Source organism: Varanus komodoensis, unplaced genomic scaffold, assembly GCF_004798865.1.
Source record: "Varanus komodoensis strain SLA01 unplaced genomic scaffold, ASM479886v1 scaffold1, whole genome shotgun sequence".
Classification (NCBI taxonomy): domain Eukaryota; kingdom Metazoa; phylum Chordata; class Lepidosauria; order Squamata; family Varanidae; genus Varanus; species Varanus komodoensis.
The window spans coordinates 73,727,934-73,753,578 of record NW_025335268.1 but is presented as its reverse complement, the minus strand read 5'-3'; the positions used below and the strand labels follow the sequence as shown (position 1 = coordinate 73,753,578).

General features: G+C 46.2%; 1 protein-coding gene across 2 annotated transcripts in view; it reads left to right on the top strand.

Moving 5' to 3' along the window:
- Positions 1-799: 799 nt before the first annotated feature.
- Positions 800-25,645, top strand: part of TASOR2 (transcription activation suppressor family member 2) — a 49,171-nt gene continuing 24,325 nt past the window's right edge. The window contains exons 1-11 of one of the 2 annotated variants that reach the window (XM_044428943.1): positions 800-1,174; positions 12,649-12,745; positions 15,299-15,422; positions 15,532-15,551; positions 15,662-15,761; positions 16,969-17,069; positions 18,738-18,841; positions 21,183-21,255; positions 21,365-21,439; positions 22,481-23,251; positions 25,145-25,318. In XM_044428943.1, the coding sequence (XP_044284878.1) occupies positions 15,397-15,422; positions 15,532-15,551; positions 15,662-15,761; positions 16,969-17,069; positions 18,738-18,841; positions 21,183-21,255; positions 21,365-21,439; positions 22,481-23,251; positions 25,145-25,318 (1,444 nt within the window). In that variant the 5' untranslated portion in view covers positions 800-1,174; positions 12,649-12,745; positions 15,299-15,396. The remainder of the gene's footprint in view (positions 1,175-12,648; positions 12,746-15,298; positions 15,423-15,531; positions 15,552-15,661; positions 15,762-16,968; positions 17,070-18,737; positions 18,842-21,182; positions 21,256-21,364; positions 21,440-22,480; positions 23,252-25,144; positions 25,319-25,645) is intronic. The other variant, XM_044428950.1, reaches the window with a different exon arrangement.

The window sequence follows — 25,645 nt, the reverse complement described above, 5'->3', positions numbered from 1 at the left end:
TCTCAAGCCCGGCTCACTTTCGGCCGCCAAGCGAGCATCTCCTTGCCCACGACTCTCCCTTCGGGCTCGCAGCGCGCGAACCAAGATGGTCGCCGCTTCGGAGGGCTCGCTCTGCATCGCCCCCTCCGTCGACCGGGCTGCGCGCAGGGAGACCCTCACCCTCTCCCTCGCCCCCTCCCAGGCCCCTCCGCCCGCTCGCCTTCCCCGCCGGCCACCGCCTCGCAGCCCAGCGGCCAGGCGCGGCGCGCTCCCCAAGGCGCGCCACTGCCCGGGCGCGCCCCCGCCGCCCTGCGAGCGACGCGAGCGGCGGCAAGCCGAGCAGGAAGTGCACCTCTCCCGGAGCCCTCGGCGGAGCCCAGCCTTTCCGGGTCAGTTTTCACTTTCTCTCTCCCTCCCCTCTCCTGCAGCAAAGCGGAGCTTTTACTTCCTGGGGTTGGCGGATGAGTCGCGGCGGCTGCCTCCCCCGTCCCCGCAGGAGCCCGGAGCGGTCGGCCGTTGCGCCCGTGCAGCGCCCGGTCGGGTCCCGTCGGCGCCTCTCGCTGGGGCCGCGCGGGGCGCGCCTTCCCCGAGCCCCCGGAGGCGAGGGCGAGGCCATCTTGGGGCCCAGGCATCGGGACGGCGGCTGCCCGCCCCCCCCCCCCCGCAGCTCTGCTCCCTTTCTTGGGTCGCGCCGGAATCCGCACCGGGGACGCGTCCCGGCGAGGGGGGCGCGCGAGGCGAGAGGGCGCTTGCGGAGGCAGCGGCGGGACGGGCCGAGAGCGGCGAAGACGCGCCCCAGCCGCCTGGCCCGCGCCCCCGCCTGTTGCTGCGGCTCGGTCGGTCCTTCTGCCTTGCGCTCTGGCGCATCGGCCTCCTGCGGTTCCGTTCTTGTCTTCCTTGCAAATACCCTTTCCGTGCATAGAGACTGAAGCGCTTCCGAACATCCCCGGCTTGCCGTAGATGGCGAGAGGAAAAACCCCATAGGAACTGGAAACCTCCCTGTTGCAACATTCTCCCGTGAAAGAATGTGGACTCGCTCCGGATTGTGGTGACTGCAGGAGTCAAGAAAAAACAAACGCGGCCGGGTTTTAGGGCGGGGAAGGAGCGGATCCGAAGGAGAGGGCGAACTCTAGCTCGCTGTCGACCATGGGACAATGCCGGCGCAAGAATCAGAGGATCTTGACACCTGTCACAGGTGAGTGGGGATACCGACGCGGGAGAACACGTGTCGGCCGATCTGGCTAAAAGGATCAAGGCAGCTCTCCAGTTATTCCATCCCGCCCCCCCCCAACCGTCGATGTTTCCTTGGAAGTGATCCCCGCCCGCTCCTTGGCTCGGTGCGCGCGATCCTGAGCCACCGCTCTTCGGGATCGCAACTGGGTGAATCGGTGAGCCCGCCTTTGAGGAGAGCTGTGCGTAAGCTGGCAGAGCCATGCCTGGGGGCCGCTCGTGCGCAGGGCTCTCCCGGGGCGGGCGGGGGGGCTTTGCTGGCACGGATGGGGGGCGAGAAAGACCCCATCCCGTGGGCAAGAATGCGCAGGAGCGTCTCCGTGGCAGAGATGCGCGGAAGGGGCCGCTCCGGGCACGTCCGTTCCGAGCGGCGGCGGCGGCGGCGGCGACGTCACAAATCGGCCTGCGAGGGGCAGGAACGGGTGGATGCTGCGAGCGGCGCTGCCCTTCGCACGTCCAGCGTCACCGGGCCCGGGCTTACTCCCAAGTAAGCCTGGGAGGGGGCTGTAGCCCGAGCGTCGTTTTGGGGCGAGGGCGGATTAGTTTTGTTCTTCTCCCACCCGGATCCTCTGCAGGTTAACGTGAAAGTTAGGCCCACTCTCCATCCAAGGGGGCGAACTGTGTGGGGAAAAATAGGATTGATGTGCGAGTGCATTTGTGTGTGTGTGTGTGAGAGAGAGAGAGAGAGAGAGAGAATGAATGAATGAATGAATGAAAAGGAAGGATGCTCCAGATAAAACTTCCCAGCTGCACAGCCTCAAAACTGGCACCTTATGACCCCAGCCCTACCTGTATTTACTTGGGAATAAACAAGGCAACCTTGTGGGACTTACCTCTGAGGAAAGCCAGCACAGGATTCTGCCTCAAATAAAATTGGGAACCCAGGTTTTGGTGCAATGCAAACTGTCATTCGGAGTGGGACTTCTGACTGTTTGGTCCATGGGCCTTAATCTGACATGTGCCCCTTGGACGGGCGTCTGTCAAGACTCACTGGAGAAGACGGCCTTGCTAGGGAAAGCGGAAAGCGGCAGCAGCCACCGCGTGGGAAGGATGGGCTCCATCCAGGAAGCCGTAGCCTGCCAAGGCCGGCGCATTTTCAAGGGCCTTTCACCATCAGTCGGAGACACCTGGGCAGCGCAGAGCACCAGACGTGCCCAGGGACGGCAGGGTTAGCTTGGAGGGCTTCCGTTTTGGAGGCCAGCGGCTTGTATAGCTCAGTCCATTGTGTTTTTAAATGGTGACCTCCTCTCTCGTGCCAGATGGCTTAGGATGGTGGCCTCATGCCAGTCTAACACTGCAAAGGATTTGGTCTCCTTTCCTCCCGTGATTAAATTATTTATTTGTTGGGGGTATTTTTAGGCTGTCCAATCACACTGAGTCTCTGGACGGCTCAGAGCAAAATCAAAAAGCACAACAATAAAAATATAAATACCATCATCTTCTTATAAATAACCCCAAAATAATAAAATTAAATAAATGATTGTGTTAAATGTTGGCCTTCATATTGCATCGTTTTCCAAGCATTTTACTATTTTGCTGCTTTTGGGTAACTGGCATCAAAGATTTAGCTCAAGATGCAGTTTTCCTAAGAGCTGTCGCAGCATTAATAATTTGGCAAACCCCCTAAATGAAAGTACAGTATTTCTGCACTTTTAGATTTTTTTCTGTGAAATGCCTCTTAGAAGTTTCCCTTCCTCTCCTTTTTATTATCACAACAACAGCCTTGTGAGGTAGGTTTGGCTGAGAAGCAGTGACTGGCACAGATTCACCAACTGAGCTTCATGGCTGAATGGGGACTAGAATCCAGGTTTTCAGACTCCCACCACACCGGCTTCATTTTATTTATGTATTTTAATTATTTTACACAAGGAGTACAAAAGTGTTGCTTATGCAACCCACAGGCCTTTCAAATCATGCTTATTTACAGAGCAGTCCTGTAAATGTCTACTCAAAAGTGAGCCCCCCCCAGGTAACAGGATTGATTGCAGCCTTAAAAATTAAGACATTGTGCCCTTCTAAGAGTATTATGATCCCTCTGCTGAAGGGCAAGGTTGGCACTCTGTGCAGGGCTCAGGCACTGGCGGCCAGTCCTTTTCTGGGTCTGATTCAGAATATGGCTTCGGTGTCGGCTTATCCAAAGGACACACCTGCCTGGACCTTAATTTCGCCTGCAGCGGTTCTTCTCAGGGAACCCTGCCCAAGAAAGCAAGGTGGGCTGCTGTGAGGAGGAGAGCCTTTTCTGTTGTGGCCCCTAAGGTGTGCAATGAATTTCCCAGAGGAGCATTCCTGGTGTGTGCATGATGGTCTTTTCAGCACCAAGTGAAAACCTTGTTTTCCCCGGCATTTTAGTCTTGAAGTTTCTTTTATTCTGTTTTAAATTGTTGTGGACTGCTTTATTTTTTATTAAGGTTTTAGTAAGCTTTTTAAGGTTTTATTTTGATGTCGTTTCATTTTATACTGGAGTGTTTAACTTCTGTATTATATGTTTTTATAGTTTTAATTGTTGTGATCTGCTGGAAAGCTACATCTATTGGGCAGTATAGAAATATAAGAATGGATGAAAAAAATGGGATTTAGTTTCAAGGAGACATATGTAAGATTGCTCTGTTATAATACTTAGAATCAGATCTTAATTTTTTGACCCTGGTTTTCTCTTTCATGAAAAGCTGTTTTTTAACTCAGTATAATTTGACAGATGGTCATGATTCAGTTTGACAAGATTAGGCTGTAGTTTGTTTATATTATATTCATATTTCCTTTTCAACCAGGCTTTGAAGTTGATGTTTTTGGAGAACTCAGAAACACTTTGCTCACTGTCCATCATAGTTAATTGTGATAGATTCCAGGGACTTCCAGTTCTAATTAGAGGCACTGGTTCTTACTCTTACTGGAACGGGCCTTTAGAATTGCCTTACTTCACCATGCAATCAAGATCACTGGCAAAGACCTGTATGTTCCACTTGTCAGTGTTGTAAGATAGGAAAAGAACACAGTGAAGACGTTGTTATTCAGAGGCGTGTCCCATTGAGTCCCATGGTTCACTCTCCCAAGTAAGTTTGTGTAGGTTTACTGCTTGAAGGTTGACCAGAGGCTGTTCAGTCTTAGGGTTTCTGGGTGTTAAGCTCTGAACTGCCCCTTCCCCTCCCCTCCCCTCCCCTCCCCTCCCCGGCTTGTATAGATGCTTTGAACATTGCGTTCCATTTGGATTGCTTGGAGTGGGAATTGTAATTCCAACTTTTTAGAAATTTAAAAAAGACAGACAAACCCCAAAATTAAGAAAGAAGGTTCGCATGTCTTTAAGTGTTAATGACAGATAGGGCGGGTTCAGCAATATGACAGCATAGCCATGGTTACACAAGGTTTAACCCTCAGCTTTTCAGTGGTAAGTTTACCCATGGCAGGCTGTTGTGTTGTGCAAACCATGCCACCGAGTACTTGTGTGGTGTCATTCGAATTCAACATTGCATGTTTGTTTTTTGACATTGTCGTCTTATTAAAAAGAGACTTATGTGCTGTTAAGAATACTGCAGTTCATCTGCATGTCACTGGTTTTGGCTGACATGTGCTGATTTTTTCAGGGAGTAAATGTGTACGAGACAGACTCTGATTTCCTCTAAATAGCTTTAAAATGAACCTTTCCTTGAGAACACGGCCCTCAGAGCAAAGTCAAATTACTAACATGCAATAGTCCGGAAATGGTGACCCAGTAAGGAGGGGATGGTGAGGAACACTCTGGAGTGAATAAATTCCCCGAATCTCAGCACTTCCAGGAACTGAAAGCTGACCGGTTGCACTGTGTGGTTTTCGTCTGGGTATTGTGAAGGGTTTTGCACACGAATTTGGCTGCTTTTGGATGTCAGAATGATCTACCTGATATGTTCCCCCAAAACTGTATAATAGCCATGAAAAAGCATTTGGAAAATTCTGCTTTGTCGTAATCACAGTTTAGTGTTATGTCTGAACTTTAAACCATGGTTAACCTTAACCATGGATTGTTAAGGTAGCTTCATGGCCCATGGTTTGACGGTGGCTAGTTTCAAACAAACTGTCATCACAGTTTAGTGTCCAGATGGTGTGATGGGCTGCAGTTAATGAAAAGTGGGAGCAGGCACTTTGCAACTCCCAGCGGCTGAGGAAGGCTCATTTTAGTCATAATAACCATGGCTTATTGTGCCCTCTGGCTTTGTTCAAGCAGCCTTTGTGCGTGGAAGCACTAACATGCAAATCCATCTTACCGAAGTATGGGTTGCTGTTGTTCCCTGCGTAGCTGACTCCTGAGCAGTAAGGAACACATTTCTTCGTTTGAAAAGTGCCCTGGTGAAGCGCTGTGGGGGTGGACAAGTGTGCCCCCCCGGCAATTTCTTCCACTTGCCCCTCCTCCAACTAGCTCGCTTCTTCCGCCGCTGCCACACTCCCTTGCTGCCTCCGTTTCTACTCACACTCACCCCAGTGGCCCTGAGGAGGGAATCAGTGGACTGATCTTCTTGCTGCTTGTCCCAGCACTGGTGTTGCTAAGGAAATGTTAAAAGGCCGAGCTGCAGAGATGCATCCTGACAATTTTTCCAAAGCTGGGGATAATGGGAGTTATAGTCCAACATCTGGAGGATACTACCTTGTGGAAGCTGCCGTGGACAGTGTTAACTCTGATCTGCTGTACAGTAGCTTCTTTCTTTACTGGTAGTAAGATCTTAAAATGGAATTGCTTAGTTTTTTTTAATTGCCCCCCCTCATGTTTTAAAAGCCAGGCACATGGAAATTAAAAAGAAGATGCTTTGCCCAGCATTTATCTCAGCTCCATATCTAGTTTGAAATATAAACAGAAACAATCTTTCCTACGCAATGTTCCGGGGAGATTGCCAAACTTTTTATTACAATCTGTGATCTGCCCAGGTGACCTGTTTGCATTCAGTACAGACAGGTAACAGCTCTTCAAAGTATACGTTGCAAGAAGCGGCAAGATCAGGCTGTTGCTGTCCTGGGGAAGCGAGGGAGCGTCTTTCTTTAGGACCCAGCCAGCCATCTTGCTTTCAGAAACTTGTGGCCCTGCTGCGTTTCAGGTACTATGTGGAGGATGAGAGGCACAGGAAGTGCTTTGGTCCCTTTTTCTTTCTAACAATAGGACCCATGGTCTGTAAGTTGTGGTACTAATTGGCGTACAACAGTGGAAGTTAATTAGAGAGTTCCTTCTAGCACAGTTGTGTACGTTGATAATGATATAGTACCTGAGATCGCTGTGGTCCTGAGAGATATAAGCAGGATGGATTTGTCTCTTGGGTTTGTCTGCCCTGTGACATTGAGGCTTTCCAATGCTGATACAGAAGGTATCCCATAGAGTTCATTGGTTCCGACATAAGGCTTACCCAGGTGTCCATGGGCCCACATGGACCCTCGTCTCAGTGGCTCACCCCCCAATCTGCCTTGAAAGGGGAAAGGGGTGGGAAAGGGGTGTGTACCCCTTTTGGCTGTGATGGTGGGTGCAGTGGGGCGGTGTCCAAACCCCTCCCCACAAAGCATGTTTTACCACCTACAGACCAGAAATAGAACGAGAGGTCTGTTGTCAGCTTACAAGGCTTTTTCGAAGGATGGTGTGTAGGGAGAGCCCTATCCCTGGGCAAGCAAGGAGCCCCGGTTTTGCATGCAGAAATTCCCAGGTTTAATGCCTGGTGTCCCTGGATAGGGTTGGAAAAGCTACTGCTTGGGATTTTGGGAGAGCTGTTGCTGCTGCACTGGGTCAACAATCTTGGATGGGGTGGACTGAGGGTTCCACTCCGCAGAAGGCAGCTTTCTGGGTTCCCAACTGTGGCTTCTTTCTGGCTTGCTTCTGTTGTTGTCGGCCCCAAAGCGGAGGTGCCAAGGAAGGAAAGGAATAGCACAAATGTGTTCTGAAAGTGGGCTGAGAGAAAAGGAAACCAGAAACCAGCTGTGGTTTGACAGCTTTTCTGCAAGAAATGACCTGGTTTGGATGTCACAACAGCCCCCCACCCCCCTTTTTGGTGTTTAACTCTGGGGTGTTCAGAAAGTGGGCGCAGATGTGCTGGTTTCTGTTGCTCCCGGAGGGGCTAAGCAGCCTGGGGAAATTTTGTTCTTGGATTGGTAAGTGCGACGTGTGAACTGGGTATTCTGGGTTGGTCAAGGAGATGCAACCCAGAGTTGGGGACTTGTGGGTCAGGGAGAGAAGTCTATGGGCGTCTGGCTGCTGCTTGTGCAGCGGAATCCCCTTGTAATCTCCGATCACAGATGCAAACCAGAACAGAAATCGTTCTCCCATCTTCCTCCCCAAGCCCCTGTTAGCCTACAGGCCAGGGGGCAGACCTGGAGGAAGGACGGGGCCCGTGGAGGGTAGCCCAAGCCTTCATAGTTCACATGGGCAACCTCTGTGAGCTTCATTAGGCCCATGGGCCAGAGGTTGCCCACCTGTGCTTGTAGAACATAACCTGTATCATGCCTATCTCGGATTGCTCATTAAATGATCATTAACATTCAATAAAAGTACATTGGTAAATATTGTTCGCATATGCTATACCTTTACATTTAATACAATATATGAAACGTGTGTGTGTTTGTTTTGTGTAGCCAAGGTAGGCATAATACACTCTAGCTTCCTGCTGGATGGCTGATCAGAAGGAAGTTTGGCAAGTGGTTTGTGGAAGAAGCCGCAAGAAGCAGGAAGAGCTGAGCCAGAGAAAGACTAGCGTATGCTGCCTGTTCCTCTTCTTGAAGAAGCTGCAGGGTTAAGTCACTGAGATGAGGGGTTCTAGGCTTGCGGGACACATCCTTCTGGTCTAGATATGGGATAAATTGCCCATTGGCCTTGCAGCTTGACTCTCCAAAACCCTTATGGGTTTGGAGCCTTTCAAGGGGGAATAGCACCCACCCATGTGAACTAGAAAGAGGCTCATCATTTCCCAGTATAAACAAGGATTCCTGGGGTTCTACAGATGCGCTGGGGTTCTGCCATGCCATCCTATCGCAATCAAATTTTTTGCTAAACTGTTATCGGTTTCCGTGTGACAGATTCAGATAAATCTGTAGCGAGCATTTGCTGCCTAACTGAAATGTCTTGTTATCTTAAGTGTGCAGACAGATTTGGGGAATGCCAGTGAAGACTTAATACTTCATGGTTTATGGACTGGAGATGCGCCTTGGGAGACCTGTCCCTGATCTTTCATGGCAAGCGTTGCTTTAACACACATTTATATTTTTATAGACTCCAGTGGGTCATGAAAAACCATGGCAGTTGGCTGTTCAACAGTTTTGTACAGATGCAGGATGAAAGTAATGCATGAAAAACAAAGCAAAAGAGGCTTATGCTTGAAAAGTCAAATGGGATGCTGCAAAATGACTATTTCCAGTATAAAATTAAAAGAGCCAGCTGTAAAGCTGTCAATAAAACCTTGGGCACAGCATTCAGAGCCGAGATGATCACTTTAAGCAGTCTGTTCCTGGCAGCCGTTCTTCAAAATTACTTTGGTTTCTTTTGTCTCTTGAGTAGGGAGCCTTCGTGGTTGAAGGCGCAGAATAGTTTCACTCTAGTTCAGTTTCACTTTCCTCCTCTTAGTGCCCGAATGTATTTAGTGTGTTTTTCCCCAGATTATAATAAAAAAAGGACAAAATGAGCATTAACAGTTATTTTTAAATTCAAACCAAAACTTAAATAGAATACCACAGAGGTGGGAAACCTAAAACCATGTGGAGTTTTTAATCTGTTGTGGTTTTCTTTGCACCTCTTGTACGCATGCATTCATTTGGCAGTATCGCTTACTCATGTGCACTTACTTTGGAATATAAGCGGGGTTTTGTTTTAAAGGTTGGCAAGATTCATGGAGGATGAGCTATTAACACCTCTTGGCCAGGAGAGCTAAATTGAGCCTCCATGTGGAGTAGCAGTATACCTCTGCGTGCCAGTTGCTGGCAGGACTCCGATGTTCCTGCAGTCGAGAGGTTTTCCACACGGTGCCCAGGACCCCCCATGGCAACCACAAAGCTCTCCATACATGCCCCTTTCAACAAAAATTAAGAAAAATCTTGGAACATTTAGGACATTTTTGAGGGCTGTGAGAGCATTTTTCTTCCTTGCCCTTTTCACCCCCAGCCTTGCTCTTTTTTCCCCCTCTCGCCCTTTGCTTCAGTGCATGCAGCTGTCCGCCCTGTTGCCCCCCAATTGCAGTTTTGACCAGCCAGGCCCCAACGGCAGCCATTTTGGGACTAGCCGTCGCCGCCGCCTCCTCCTCCGTGGGAGCCATTTTGTGGTGGTGCCCGCAGTGGTTTTTCAGATTCCCTCATGGGATGGACCTGGTGAAGCTGTGGGGGGACGTTGTCCATCCCATGGAGGTGGCCATGGAGAAGGGAGTAAAACATAATATGGAAAGGAGGAATGGAAGGGGACCTCCAAAAAGCCAGGCCAAATCCATCTGCCACTTTTTTGTTATTTGTGCCTCAGAAAGCAAAAATTAATCCCTTCTCTTTCCCAGTTGTGGTCTCTGTTTATCACACAGAAGATTTCTCTAGCTCAGCCTAGTACTTTCTGAGGAAGCCCCCGCACCTGTTATATAAATAACTGTCTCCCGCCATTTTCTCCATTGGTTTTGATGCCATTGGCGAGAGCATCAGGGTCTCTGGCACACTTTTACCTCACTCAGTCTTTGCTCTTCTCTCAGACTTCTATTTCCCTTCTCAAACTTGCTCACAAACATTCTAACTCTCTCACAAAACCACTTCTCTATTTCATTTTTCTATCCGTTATACCCCCAGTCCAACCCTTCAGGGAAGTTTCCCCCCTCAGAAAGCAAAAAAACCCCCTTCTCTTTTTTCCTCCAGATGTTTTGCCAGTGTGGGGTCAAAATGCCATGGAAGAGCATTGGGTAAATAAATGCCCGCATTGCCTTAAAAAAAATAAAAATAAATGCCTTTACCAAGCAGGCGCCATGGAAGGAGGCCTCTGAACAGCCAGGCCAACTCCATCTGCTGCTTTTTTGTTATTTGTGCTTCTGAAAGCTGAAATTAATCTCTTAATTATAAATCTCCTCCCATTTGGATGCTGAGACTGGGGCGCTGGGGTAGAAAAATCCTTCCGGGACATTTTCACTTGAGACTGAAGAAACTGTTTTTAAATGCTTTCCTGTATTTAAAAAGTACCTTCCCGGAGAGGGGACTCACATAGGACACAATCATAGGTGTGTTTAGACAGAAAAAAGCCCTACAACTTCCAGGCTGGCTGGGGATTACTGGAAGTTGAAGGGGAGGTTTTTCTCTCGTGGGTCTATTTGGAGATTTGGGCATGGCTGCCTGAGAACTCTGCGAGTTGTAGGCTTTCCCCCATCTAAACATGCCCAGGATCATGCTTTTAGGATATTTTCTCCTGCTAAGCTGGTTTTCTACACGGAAGAGTCTTCCCAAATGTAGTTTCCCCAAAGCGCAGCCCAAAGAGATGGGGTCCAAAAAAATGAAGGCTGCAAGCAAGCCATTTTCCAGATCATGCAGTTCTTATTCCATGGGGTGGAAATAATTGGTTCCCTCATTATTATGATTATCAGATTACATTTTTATCCTGCTGTTTTCCTCTTGGAAGAGAGCCAAGGCAGCTTACACAGCCTTCCTCCTCACTGTTTTGTCCTCACAGCCACAACCCTGCGAGGTAGGCCAGGCTCGGAGTCTGTGAGTGGCACCTGACATTGCAAATTAGGAGCTGTCTGGACTTTTAGGAAGGGTGGGAAAGAAACATTGCACAGAAATATACTCTCCTCACTTCAGTTTGTGCCTCCTCTGACTTCAGACCTCCCTGCCTAGCCTTAGTAAATGCAAAAAAAATTCTGCGCTCGCCCCCAACTTCTTTCATGCCTTCCTTTTGCCATGCACTTAAAATCAATGGGAAAACAAGCCTCCCTCCTGGCCTGTTTTCTTCCTTTCTGTGTAGCCGATTTATTAATCTTATTTTATTTTGGACATTACTAATGCATGTTCCTTGGGTAGAATGCAGCCGGTTAAAAAACAAAATGCCATTTAAAAACAGTTGGGATATAAAAATCCCAAAGCAAGAAATGGTTTTGAGAGAAAAGCAATACTGTTTCCCTCTGCTCATTGTACAACTTGGCTGAAGAGTCCACAGTCAAGCTGGAGGGTGGGAGCAAGAGACACAAAGGCTCAGGAAAAGAAACTGGGGGGACTCGCTTCATATCCTTTGCTCCCCCCTTGACTTTTGGAGCCCCGGGATGTACCGCTGGACGGCTTTTGCACATCGCTCAGTGGCCCAGTTTCAAGAGCTGGTGGCCTCTTCCTCTTTCTTTCATTATTTTTGATATATTATTTTTATTATTTATGGAGTTGTTATCCCTCCTTTCTGAATGAATGCCTTCAACACAAAAACAGGGAAACCATTAATAAAAGATAAGCCAAGAAAAAATTGGGTTGGCAGTACACTTCTTGAGACATGGCCAACATACAGCCCAGAAGATTTTCTAAATGAATTAGACGTGGGGCATAACTTTATGCTGATTTAGACAGAAAAATAGTTCTAGCATGTCCTAGCCAACCCTGGGAGGTGTAGGTCTCTTTTCGGTCTAGCCCTGTGTAGGATCGCATCCGTGCTTTGTTTGCTTGCCTTTGGAAAAATAAACCACGAAGGAGGTAGTCCTGTGGACTTCCGGAGAGAAAGCATATTATAAGTAACGGGCTTTGCAGGGAAGACCATACACTGATATGTGTCTGGCTTCTAGTGCACAAGGCAAGACTCATCATCTGAAGAGTGCAACCTCTAGGAAAACCTGGATGCATTATCTAAGTTTAAAAGGATAAATGTTTGTTTTCATCTTAGGCTAACAAATGTGCTTTATCATAATGAAATGAAACTGGGCTCTGTGTATGGCCAGATATTGGCATGGGGTGCCAAATCCAACTTCCTTAGAATCTTAGCTTTTTCTGTCTTAAAGCAAGTTTCTAGACCTTATGACAGTACAATAACCCTGTATAGGAAAGGTTTGCTTGTATGTCATAAATCAGATATGTTTTCCCATGGTTTGTAGCTGGTATTCAGCAGTGTCTTTTTTCTTCTTTTAATGGACTGGTTCAATCAGAATAAATTAAATAATACAACAAAGCAAAGATGTAGTCCTGTGTAAGCTGTCTGGTGCACGCAGGGACTTGTCGGCCCTTTTCCTGTATAACTTGGTGTAAGATTGCATAGTTAAGGACTGAAAATAGGAATTCATACAAACCTACCAGTATGAGCAATTTATACCGGTTGCCGAGTTTGGATTTTCCTAGCACTAAGTCTGTAATGCCTGGATGAGATTTTTACTTGATTTTATCTTTCTCTCTCCCTTTTTTAAAGCACTGAATATATTGAGCTGTTCTTAGGACCCATCAGGATGTTCTCTATAATTGAGGTTACTTGGGATTCATTTTCGAGTGCTCAGTATTTCCTGATGCCTCTTTCTAATACAGGACAAGGCTTTCTCCGGATGAAAGGAAGTGAGTGCCTGTACCAAGAAAGAACTTGAGGAAGCCTTCATTTTTCTCCTGCTCTGTTAACAAAGCAGAGGTAAAATTTAACTTTTATTGAGCAACTGGATATTGTTCCTTTGAGTGGGGTTTCACCTCCAGGAGAAATAGGAGATTCGTTGTTTAGCAGTTTTGGTTTCAGTTTGTATTTATTGCAGGCTATAGGGAGACTTGATCTTTGTCACACCATGCAAAGGAGTTACCCAGATTGAGAAGGACCTTTTGCTTCTCACTGGATTTACAGTGCATTGTGCTGACACTTACTGGGCATGTGGTACAGTGGTTAGAGCATTGGGCAGGAACTATGGAGATGCAGGTTGCAGTCCCCACTTGACCCTGAAGCTCCTTGGGTGACTTTTGTCCAGTCACTGATTCTTGGTCTAGCCTACCTCACAGGGCTGTTATTAGGATGAAATGGAAAATAGGATTATGTGAACTGCCTCACATTCCTTGTGCGAAAATATTCATTCCTTATGAATCTAATAAATAGACATACAGAGCATGGGACCTTATCCAGTTAGGCCCAGTCACGTGGCAATAAACCCCTGGCCATGTGCAAGATGGATGCTTGGACTAAACTGTGTTAAGGTTTGTGGCCTCTGACTGGAGCCATAATCTCAGGAGGCCTGTGTGTGTGTGAGTTGGGGGGTCTGCCCCTCAGGGAAATTCAGGGGGCCCTTAATGTATAACTTGCATGAAGGTGACCTAAAAATAATTTTAAATGAATAAAAATTGTATGTGTGTGTATCCTTTAATCCGTGGAGAAAAAGAGCAACTTCCTCTTTAAGGCATTATCATCATGAATATTAATTTTTACTGCTTTGATTCAGTATCTTCCAACTAGTTTGTGTTTTGGCCACAGTGGCAAAATGTGGCCTGGCCCATGGCACAGCCTTTCCTCCTCCCTCTGTGTTTTGCCCCTTTCTATGCAACCAGCTATAATTTGGCCCATGGCCCCTAATTTTAGTGACAGTGCAGGGGTGCAACTGTAGGCGTAAAAGACATTGTTCTCAAAGATATTCTCACCTGGTGAAGGACTTTTTGCCATCATCTCAGGGCTGGATTGATTGACTGATTGATTGGAGAAGAATTGACCACAGGTTGTGTGCTGGCTTCCTCTCTGCTAAATCACATAGAAGCAATGAATTTCCGTAAAACCCAACCCAACTATGGATAGACTCACCTTTGCAGATGACATTGTGTTGAGGATAAGTGATGCAAAGTTGCCAGAAATTTTGAGATCCTGGGGAAAAAAACCAGAAAGTCTTGGAAACTTGGGGGTGGGGGGAGTGATTTTAGCACCATTCACCAATTTAAAGTCACTTTGTGACCTTAGTAAAATAAAACATATTACATATAACTTGAATTCCCTAAAATAATCATGTTTGGCATCCTGAAAGTATAGTCTAATTTATCACAACCATCAATACAAACCGATGAATTTACTTTTTAAAATTTTTGTTGAAACAAAACTTTGGTTTAAAACAAAGGGAGCCTCTTTGGTGTTGCCACTTTATGAGGTGCAGGGAAAAAAGCTGAAAGCTGGAAATTATCAGTATTAATAAAACCAGGATGCTGATGGCTGCTGAAGGCCTTTCTTCCTCAGCGCTAAGCAGATGTGATTCATTCAGCCCCCTAAAAGGAGCAGTAGAAAAATGGTGGGGAGACTGAACCATGGCACTGTTTTTGCTCAGGACTTGTTTGACTTCACTGTGCAGGAAAGCAAGGAGCTGATACTGCATCTAATCTTACATAAACATGTATTACATGATTAAAAAAAACATTTAGAGTGAGTAAATATACCAACACCTTGACTGAAACAGTTTAGCCATCCCTTAGGGAGGTGAGAGGGATGACTGGTAGGAAAAGGGCCTTTTCTGCAGCTGCTCCCATATTGGAATGCTCTCATCAAGGAGATTCGCCTGGCGCCTCCCTTGTGTTCTTTTCAGCGCCAGGCAAAGACTTTTCTTTAAAAAAATATTTTACTAGTTAATGCCACTCAACCTATTGTTTTGTATTTTTGTCCGTATTTTATTACCATTGTATTTTAATGTGTTTTGATTAGTTTTCATTGTGTCTTACAGTTGTGAGCCTCCCAGAGGTCCTGTGGCACAATTGAGTGGCATACAAATGCTTTAAATAAATAAATTTATCTGCAAGAAAATACTCCATAATCCCCATTTTCCAATTTTTCATTGGAAAATAAAAATGGGTTTGGAACAAACATGGAAAAATACTCTTTTCCTGAATTCAGATTTATGTTTTTTTGAGTCTTCACCTTTGTAGTTGTTTACATACACCTGTGGGCAGATGTGTTGTTGCGCACATCTTTACAAGGCATACACTTCCATGGTCATCCTGTTGAGGTCTCATCTTTAAATCTTGCATCAGCTGTGAATTTGCAGGGAGGCCATAGGCAAATCATGCCTCAGCTTCCCATCTGCAATGTGGGGTTGTAATACTGGCCTACCTTTCAGGGTTGCTGTTAGTGGCATTGAATTGACAGAGCTTATATCTGGAAAGTACTTTGGATGCTTGGGAAGGGCTATGCATTCTCTTAGCATTATTTGTCCTTTTATTATGCTTTTTCCAGCATTGCTTACATGAGTTTTCTGACTGTGGTGTTGCTGAAGATCGCTGGCAGATCTGCTCCATGTAACTAAAATTCCTCAGTGTTGCGAGCCTCAAAGAATGCCGCCATTAAACCACAAGAGTGGGTGAGCAGCTTTAAATATATAAAATAAATCAGTTCTGCTTCATTTTTTCCTCTGTTTAAAGCCAGGTTTTTTTCCCCTTCTTTCTCCCTTCGCCCTTCCCGGAACAAAGAACTGAATGTAAGACCAAAGGTAAGAGCTCCCTTGGCTGCTTCCAGATATCTTGCATTTTTAAGGCATTGCCCTATTCTCTCATCCTAATTTAATATATTTCCCCACACTGTCTTTTCAAAAACCTTTAGTGCTGTATCGTGCCTGGAAAGGGCAGCTATTCATTCATGAGCAGCGACTGTGTGACACTGTCTTTTGGTCACCATTAAGTGGCTCAATCCCATCGCAATTGTAAGTGTGTATATTTATTTCTCATTCCTCTGACTTCAGTAGAAGAGCGGACGGGAAGGGAAGAGAACGTGCCAGGCAACTGAGTGTCTAATTTATATAGGGTTTCAGAATGTCTAGTACTTTTCACTTGGGTAGATCTGCAGTGAGGGTCCAGGAGAGGTTGGCCAGCTGGGAATGCATAAGGCTTGGATTGCCAACTGCAAAATGGGGATAGTTTTGACCTGGAGAAAAGCCCACGAGTCCATCAGGTGGAATGATAGCATTTGTACAAATTGCAGCGCTTTTTCTGCGAATCCCTCTTCTGCATATCCATTATTCACACCTGAAGGTAAAGAACAAACCTACTCACTGAAAGAGGGGAAGGCTTGCTTGCAATTCTAGTGATTTCTGAAATGACATTATCCAAAAAGAGCCATTACTGCATCTTAGAATGGTGGGTCCTTTGTTTTTAAATTTTACAGTGCTTATATACCATTCCACATCTAAACAGATTCCAGAGTGGTGCACAATAAAAGATCAACAGAAGAAAACACAATATTTAAGTGTTTATTTTTATATTGATTATTTATTTACAAATAAATGAATTTATAGGTGAATAATAACTTTATTTACAATTAAAATATGCTTAAAAAAGAAAAAACAGATACCACTAAAAACAGAGGCTGGTCAATCGAGGAAGGCTTGTTGAAATAAAAATGTAATGAGCAGGTGCTGTGAATGCATGGGATTTTGGATTGGCTAGTCCTAGCATTAATATTGCAATGATTGTAAGCCGTCCTGAGATGCTATGCATAAGGGACGGCATATAAAAGTTTTAAATAAATAAATAAATGCAGACATTTGGCCTTTGTGCGACATGGAAACTGCTGCAGTTCTAGTTCTGCCTTTCAGCCTTGTGTAGTCCAACATCTTGGTTGCATTCTCATGGAACTCTAGGCCCAGATTCCAGAAAATGGCTAGTACAGCCAGGATCACAAACCAGGGTTTGTTCTTGTTTTACACATATACACTTGTTTGGGAGCCACAAGTCAAGATCCTCCTTTGGACAAAATGTTAAACATGCTGGTGTTTCATTTCTAATTACAGGCAATTTGAGTGTTACAGCATTGTGGGTCGAATGTATTGTGATGCTGTAAGAGGGTCATGGACTGGGAAGGCTTGAGGCATGCCTTGACTCTGTTAACCGCCCGCTTTCTCATTTTGCTAGACCAGCCAGACTAGAGATCAGGCACGTTGTGGGTGTATCTGACTTGAGAAAAAAGTTCCCTGAAGCTGCATTTCAGAAAAGCAGTTACGCAAATAATGAAGGTACAGTTTTAAGGGATCAGAATGATCAGTAGCATTGAAGAGAGAGACTAGTTTAGTTTTTCTTTTTATGCGGTCAGTAGTTTGTCTGGGAGGGTGTTCTTTGCCTGAGCATGGGGGCTATGTGTGACAAGTATTACTTTTATTCTGTTGTGATTTTTCTTCAATTGTTCATAAAGTCCCTTTTCGCCTTTGTTAACATGTACACTTCAGTCATAGAATAGAGGGGTTAGAAGGGGCCAAGAAGGCCTTTGGGTCCAATCCCCTGCTGTTGCAGGTCACCAATTTACACCATCCCATGCAGTCTTATCTATGAAAAAAGTTTTATTGCTGGGGGATTAGGATCTTGTCTAATTGTGTTGTAATTAAAAGGATTGATGCAGGGGGTATTGGATTGGAACTTCAAAGATCCACTTGTAGGGTTTAGCCTTCCCCGTGCAGCCTTTTGCTGATTTAAGGCCCCTCCTGCTTCCACCCTGATGGGGAAATAAGCAAGCTACTGCAATGATTTACCACTGGGGGTAGGATTCTGCTATTCCAGTTTCATTCTCCATAAGGTATGAGAATTCATCTCTTAACAGGAAGGATGGCTAGAAGTCATCCACCTGAAAGGAAACCCACCTTTTGGACATGGGATATATCATGTTGCAGAACCTCTGCTCTAAGAATCATATCCAGCCCACCAGGGCGTCCCTTGATGGCCCCAACACCACCTTTCCCTCAATTGAGTTTGGTGATTTCCTAGCTGTGCAGATTTCCCTATTTTTAGAAGAGGTTGAAAGAAGCAAAAACTTCTTTACCGGCAGGAAAAGCTATAAGCAAAACCAAGTTGGTATTTTGGACCTGCCCCCTTTTCCTTCGGCCCCGGCCACCCTACAGTGCAGCCCCTGAGGGGTGAACCTTTCTGCAGCCATGGTAGATTACAGCTACTTGAACAGCTGCAAGCCAGTTGGGATGACCATAATCCTCCAGACATGGAGACTCCTGGGCATTCCATGCAAGGAAGAGGGGGGTGCAGGGGGCATCTTTGCTTCCCTGGTCTTTCCGCCCTGCAAGTCAGCTAGATGCCCGCTTTTGGAGAACTAGCTGCAGCATGCAGGATGGAAGGGATGGGGGCTGGTGCGCCACCAGGACGTGTTGCGTCAAGTGGCCTTGGTTTCCTTCTCCCCTGTCCCATTCTTCAGGATCTCTGTTAAGGCCTCGGAGAAGCAGCCAGCATGGTTCTTTAAGCGCTGTCTGCAAGGCGGGTGAGAGAGGGAATCCAAGCGCTAGGCCTGTCTCCAAGGTTGCAGCTGTGTTTTCAATCTCAGATCTGAGAACTTGAAGAACCTGTGGCCAGCTCCCATTTTATTGGAGCACTCCCCATTAGCAAAGACTATCAATGGTAGAGGAGAGAGAGCAGATGACAGCTTTCTGGAAAAATCAAACGTGTTTTCTGAAGTTTTGGAATAAAAAAGCATAAGACATTGCTTCGGTAATACCCTGTTTTCATTCAAAGTAACACTCAGTGTATTTTTTTAAACTCCTGTTGCTTTCTGTTTGACAGTGTTTGTTTTCAAATGACTGCAGCTGTATTATGCAACACATGGTATGCTGAGCTTATGTACAAAAGAACATTTGAAGAGTTTTATATAAATGCTTCAATTTTAAAAGTGTTTCTTTTCTCTGCAGCCTGCTATCAAGGAATTTGGTTCTGTTTATATGAAGTAGAAATATTAAATCAAAATGAATTGAAAGTGGATCAGTTAATACAGAGTTTAAAAGAAAAAGATCTGGTAAGCTCATAGAATCATAGAATAGTAGAGTTGGAAGGGGCCAAGAAGGCCATTGGGTCCAAGCCCCAGTTTTTTCAGGTCATCAGATTACACCATCCCACTCAGGAGTGATTTATCAAGCTTTTTGTGGATGGTTGTTAGTTAGGTTGGCCTACTAAATATTCTTAGCAAATAAACCCGAGCATTATTCCACTTTTTAAGTTCTTTTTGGACCTGGACTTTATTCAGAATGTTAGCATTCTTGGGAAACTTGTGAAGGCCAGGGCCTACTGCCATTTAACGGGTAGAAGTAGCTGCATGGGTCATATAAGTGTGTAGGTTATGAATTAATATGTAGTAACTGCAGGTGGCGCAGTGGTTTAAACCGCTGTGCTGCTGGGCTGGTTGATCGAAAGGTCACTGGTTCAAATCTGCACAATGGGGTGAGTTTCTGTTGCTCCATCCCGGCTCCTGCCAACCTTGCAGTTCGAAAGCATGCAAATGCAAGTAGATAAAAAGGCGCCACTTCGGTGGGCAGGCAACAGCGTTGGCTCCTTTGGCTGGGAGACGGAGATGAGCACCGTCCCCTAGAGTCAGGCATGACTGGACTTCACCTCAAGGGGAAACCTTTACCTTTTTAACTAACAATTAGCTGATGTAATAGTTATTTGAGTGGTCACGGTGAAAATGTGTGAGTGTGGAGTGCACAGTTCAGCCAAGCTGAGCAGTGTTAAGGCCCAGTCATTTCAGTGGGGAGAGCCAGTGAGTGAAGTGGTGAGAGAGTTGTACTGCGGACCTGGGACATGCAGGTTCTAGTCCCCACTCTGCCATGAAGTTCACTGGGTGACCTTGGGCTAGTCACTCACTCACAGCCTAATCTACCTCACAAGGTTGTTGTAAGGATAAATTGGAGAGGAAGATTATGTTATAATATTAAAGTAGGGTGTTAGCATTGTTACATTACATTTGTGTTTCTCCTAATTTCGAGTTTATCCTCACAACAACAGTCCTGTGAGGTAGGTGAGGCTGAGGGTTTGTGGCTGGCCCAAAGTCACTCTGTGAGCTTCCCAGTCCAGCACTCTCACTGCCAGGCCACAGAGGTGCACAAAACATGCCCATGCTATCACGACTGTGGTATGCCTCCAAATCCAAACTTTTCTTTAAAAACTTAAATAAAATAACACAAGAAACAATCAAAAGAAGGGCCAGTTTCCAGGAGGAGCAGCAACGTGCGGACTCAGAGGAGCGAGGTCCACCCGCTTGCCTGCCTTTCTCTTTCTCTTTTTCTTTCTCCTGCATCTAGCAGCGCTAAAAGTGAAAGTAGCTACTTGTACTGAAAGTGAAACCAGATTCATCCAGAGGCATTCTCCACGGTTGCCTTTTAAATGAATTTTGAAGAACCACACATGACCAGCTGGTTCCAGGGAGAGCTGTTTTTTTTAATTGTTATTATTTATGTTCAGGCTCAGAGTGAGCAGGCAGCACAGCTAGGGCTGCTGTGAGTCAGGAGGCTTCCAAGTTTGGCTTCTGTCATTCACTCGCAGTGTCTTAGTCACACATTTTATAGGGATTGAGACAGCTTTGTCTTCAGTCTGCCCCCTGCCCAGTGTTTTCCCACCACCTCTTCCATCTTTAATCTTAACAGAAAAAAATACACTAAGGAAGAAATGGCAGAAGTGCTGCTTTGGATTGTCAGCGCTGCCCGGAGGCATTCCTGGGATACTGAGCGGGAGCCAAGAAGTCCCTCATTCACAGATCATCTCCATAATGAACTCAGACACTAGCCATAGGCAGTCCCCCCCACCCACACACACCCCTGTGTAGTAATAGCCCTGGCCTCCTTCACAGGATTGTTGTGAAGATTGCAACAAGATAATGTGTGTGGAATGCTTTGAGGCCCTAATTGCTGCAGATGCCAGATAATATTCTACATTAGCTGTTAATGAAAAGTGGTGAGGGTGAAACAAAAGCACTCCCTGGCATTATGGAGAATGTTGCATCTGGCCCAGGAAGGGCTTGGTGGGGACACAGGAAAAGTCCTGCATCCTTTTTCCAGTTGAGGCTGACTGTATTGCATCCTTTCTCCCCAGCAGGTTGGGTCCTTCTGGACCAGTCAAACTTGCTGTGGAGTCTTAACAGACTTGACTGAGCCAGGGTGGGGGGTGGGGGTAAAATGAGATGGACCTCATGCAGGGTGCCTGGAACATTTTGGAGATTAAACATACACACTTACATTATAAACTTGTACAGCAAATAAGAACTCCAAGCATTGCCCTGGCAGATCAAAGCAGGGTTGATTCAGGACTGCACTGTTTTCAACCAGAAAAAGGTGTCAGATTTACTGTATCTCTCTCTTTTGCAGGCACTTGTCAAGTATTTAAATGATCAGGGAGTTCTCCTCTTACTTGCCTCTTCTGCCCTGGTAAAAGAAAAAGGTAAGTATGAATGGTCTTAAACCCAGAGTAAGACAAAAGCTCTCTGCATACATGCTTTTCATGGGAGAGCCAAATCTATAATGCTGAGCACTGCACTGTCTCTCCACAGATTCCAAGACAGAGGAACCTCCATGTCTTCAGGCTTTGTTTTTAATCTCGTCACCAAGGCCGGGGCGCTTAACAGGTAGAACCACTTCGCTTGACATACAAGTTGAATTCAACCCTTCAAGGGATCGGAAATGAACGGCAGGTCCATGTGCTATTCCTTGCCCCCTGCCTGCTGAGCTCTAGTTGAAGGCTGAGCAGAGCAAAGCCATGCTCAGCAGGGGTAAGGACGCATGTGGGTGCCGTGGGTGGGAGGGCCACCTGGCTCCAACCAGGGAATGGTGCTCTCTCCATCTCCCCGCACTTCGTTCAGTGGTGCTGCAGTGGGCGCTATTCCTAGATGAGTAGCAAAGCCATTGGCTGCTTTGCCACAGGGCCATTTTCAGAAATAATATATTGGCTTGCAGTACCGTCATCCCATTGTATGCCCGGTGCACCACAATGAAAAGATTCCAACCTTGCCTTCAAGTTGGCCTCTGAGGAAGCAAACTGCATGAAAATGCATGCTATCCTTCCAGTCCATAAGGCAGGGGTACAAAAATTCTCTCAGCCTGAGGCTTGGATTCCATTTTGGGGAAATGCTCTAGGGCTGCATTCTAGTTTGCAGTTTAAAGAGGTGGGTGAAGCTTCCCAAAATATCAGCATATTTTATCTCAAAGCTCTTTGCTAAGTGCCTCTAATGCCCTTTGGAATGGAGGAAAAGCTGCAGAGAAGCCAGGAAGCCCCCAGACAATGGGCGGCCTTGGGAGAGAGGCCAGTTGGAGGGCCATGGTCTTTTGGGAATGCCAAAGTCTAGTAGAGCAGGGCTTGGCCCAGGCCTGGGAATTCTGCACTCCTGCTTCAAGTTGCCACAAAAATCTCTTCTATTTGCTGCTGCAGCTTAGCAGAGCTACTCTGGAACTTGCTTTGAAATAAACCTTCCTCAGGTATGTGATGTCCAGTGTATGGCTTTCACCTGGATTTTCTCTCTAGAGCAATTAGAAACTGCAAATGAAGTTTCATTGCGCTTCCTGCTGCCTTTCCAAATGTTTAAGGTCCTTCACTTCTCTGGTTGCAGTGAAGCACTTGTTACTACTTTGATAAATGCATGTTTTCTGAAAACTCTATTTCTTCTTGGTAGCAAATGACCTGAACTGTGAACATGGAGAGGATGAGAGATCCTTCCAAGTCACTTTGGCCTTGCCAGGACTTTGCCATGCGTTGGTAGAAGCTGCCAAGAATCTGGACAGTGGCACTTCACTTTGCTCCTTCGTGAAACTGCACATTGAGGAATTTGCAAAGCTGCAAAAGGATATGCAACCAGTCTTTGGCAACCTTAGCTGTTCGCCCTTCTCTTCTGATCTGGAGAAGCCAGACCCAGATGCTTTTTCTGAAAAGTGTCCCCCAGCCTCTTTTAATCACTTGCGATTCTACCTGTCTCAGTCTCAGAACTATACCCTGGAAATGTCAGAGGCTGTTGCTTGCCTGAATGACAGTTCTCCACCTCCCAGAGGAGGTGGTGTGCAAGAGGCTGAGTCTTCCTCTGGTGTAGATCTGGACTCCTTGCCTTCTGCTAGCCCCCCAGAGGCTGCTGAAGCCACACGGCCGCGGCGTGCTACACAGCCGAATCCACCTAGCAAAGATTCTCCTGTGAAAATTATTCAGACAGGGGATCGGACTTTGCAGCGATGTAAGAGGAAATCCAGCCGGCTGCTTGGGGGAAGTGCGAGGAAGAAATGGTCTCCACTGAAAGTTCTATGCATCATGGAGAGCAACAAAAAGAGGAAGAAAGCCAAGAAGAAAAAGATGACTCCCTCCTTTCCATCCTCAAAAAATCCAGGGCTTCCTGTCAATTCTAATGAGCCCACCCTTAAATTAAAAAACCTTCAGAATCCGCTAAAGAGGAAGAGGGGTGAGTCCTATGGAAAACCTTTTACTTTTGGAAGGCTGCATCCCCTTTGGAATAATTTACTTGGGGCAAATGGAGGTGGACAGGAACAAAGCCAATGATAGGTGGGGTCACCCCATTTTCTTTTTGTAGCTCTCCTCCCCCATTTGCCACCTTTTATTTTCTCCCCCCCCCCCATGCTCTTTGTCACTCCCCCCTTTCTAAGTAGGCAGAAGGGGAACAGTCTGGGTAGGTTGAACAAAATGGGTTGGGGGTAGAAAGCAGCCCTTTCCTACTTGCTACCGAACAGCTGATCCATCTGGTGTCCTAATATTTTTAAAGATTTTTATTAAAAGCAGCAGCAACTTTGCAGGAGGCAAGGACTGGATTGCTTCATGGGTATTATTGGAAGCCCCTTTGGGTGCCTTGTTGCAGACCCTTGCCCTAAAACTTTTGAGAACAGTTTTTGAAGGATCTCTGCTGAGATTGTAATGCTGCTCTTGGAGGTTAGGCAAAAGGATACTACAGAGAGAAGGAGGGGGGCTTTTTCTGCAGTCGTTATGTACCTCTCTCCCAAGGCGGATCTGCCTTAAGGGGGCAACCATGTGAAAGTTTAAACAGAAAAATGATCCACAACTCCCAGCACGCCCTGGCCTTGTTTCCCATCAAAACATGCATAGCATTGTACCTTTGCTGTATTTTAGGTACCAGGCAAAGTCCATTCTGGGCACATAGTTTCATTTGATTTGTTTCAAGATGGTATTTTGTTTGTGCTTTGTAACCAAATCAAGTGCAGCTTGGCAGAGAATGCTTTTGCACCTTTTAAAGATGTGTATGGTGATGTGTTTTTCCTTTTTGAAAAATGTCTCTTTTACTATAATGTTTAATATTTTGTGGGATGCCATCAGTGATGGAAGGGCAGTGCAGCAAACCAATATATCTGTACTTCCAGTCCTGTGAAGTAGGACAGGTGGCAAGACACCTTTTATTCTTAGAGGTGGTGCCTCCCCTTCTCCAGTGTCTTTTAAATACCCCTTATCCTGCCTGCAGGGGACAGGCTTTGATAAATGGAAAGGGACTAGCTCCTTTTTCAGGACTTCCTTTAAACACCTTTAAAAATAGTTTGTTGTTTTAAAGATAAAGTCATCAGGAAAGGTTATTTATCAAATTGCAAGGGGTAACTCACCAAAGCAGCTTCAGTGGTCTGTTGCCCTTTGCATTCCATTCAAAGACAAAGAGCCCAAGTGTTTCTAAGGGGCTGAGGGGTACCTCCAAAGGGAAAGGCAAACTGACCAATAGGTAGCTTGGTCGAGATGCCGAGGCATGTGGTGACGGCATATAAATGTTTTAAATAAATAAATAATAAAATAGCTTGGGAATACCTGTTGGTGCATCTTCCAGGTGATTTCTGCTGTGCTTCATTTACATAAGGAGAGGTGGGAGGAAAGAAGGTGCCCAATGAAAACCTGCCTGTAACTGTATAGAGATGTAACTGTTGGGGTCTTCTGCAGCCTGGGTGGGTCTGCCCTGTTCTTCGTGCAAAGGGGGGGGGGCTGATGGGTGTATAATGTTTAAAAATAAGGGTACAGTTATACAAATGATTGCATAATGGATTTGTGATTTGGTGACTAGATTTTTTAAATAAAGAGTGATAATTTTTAGAAGATGAGCTAGAGACTGAGTGTGCAGAAGGAGTTTTTCAAACATGCCGTATTGGTACAGGGAGGGGCTCTACTGGGCTCTGCGCATGGAGTGCATCGTCTTTGGATTGGAGCAGCATGGATGCAGAAAACTGCAAGTCCTCTGGGGCAGGGACCACATTGCTTCCTTGCAGCGCTGCCTGGGGTGGTATCATAAATGCTAGCCATGATGCAACCAGCTGGATGTCTCCTCTCAAACGGCCTTTCTTTTCCCAAGGTGCTGAGGTTTTGTCTGCCGAATTTGTGCAGAGATCCAGGTGTGAGTTGGCCTCGAGAGCCACATCCATTTCTGAGGGCCTCAGTGGCCTAGAAGTTAAAAAGCCCCGGCTCTTGAAACTCAAAAGGGAGATGGCAAAGGTTAAAAGCGAGGAGAGAATGGACATGAAGCAAAGTGAGTTTGTGATGCTTGAATTCTGGGGATCCTGCTTTTGGGGTTGGGGAAGAGTTCTGGATCTCCAAAAGGGGTGGTGACAGGGCAGAGCCCAAAGTGGGCTAAGTCACATAATCTGTAATCCCTCCCCACCTAGCTTTAGTTGTTGGGCGGCACTGCCCCTGTTCTCCCCTTATGCACTGTAGCTGTTCTGTCCATTCTGAAAACTAGGACTGAGGATGAAGTCCTGATCCTGTAGGAACGGGGAAGGATCCTGGACCTGGTTGATGCAGTCGCCACCAGGACAGGGAAAGAGGGATTAAAGTGCTCCTTGCCCTGTTCACCTCT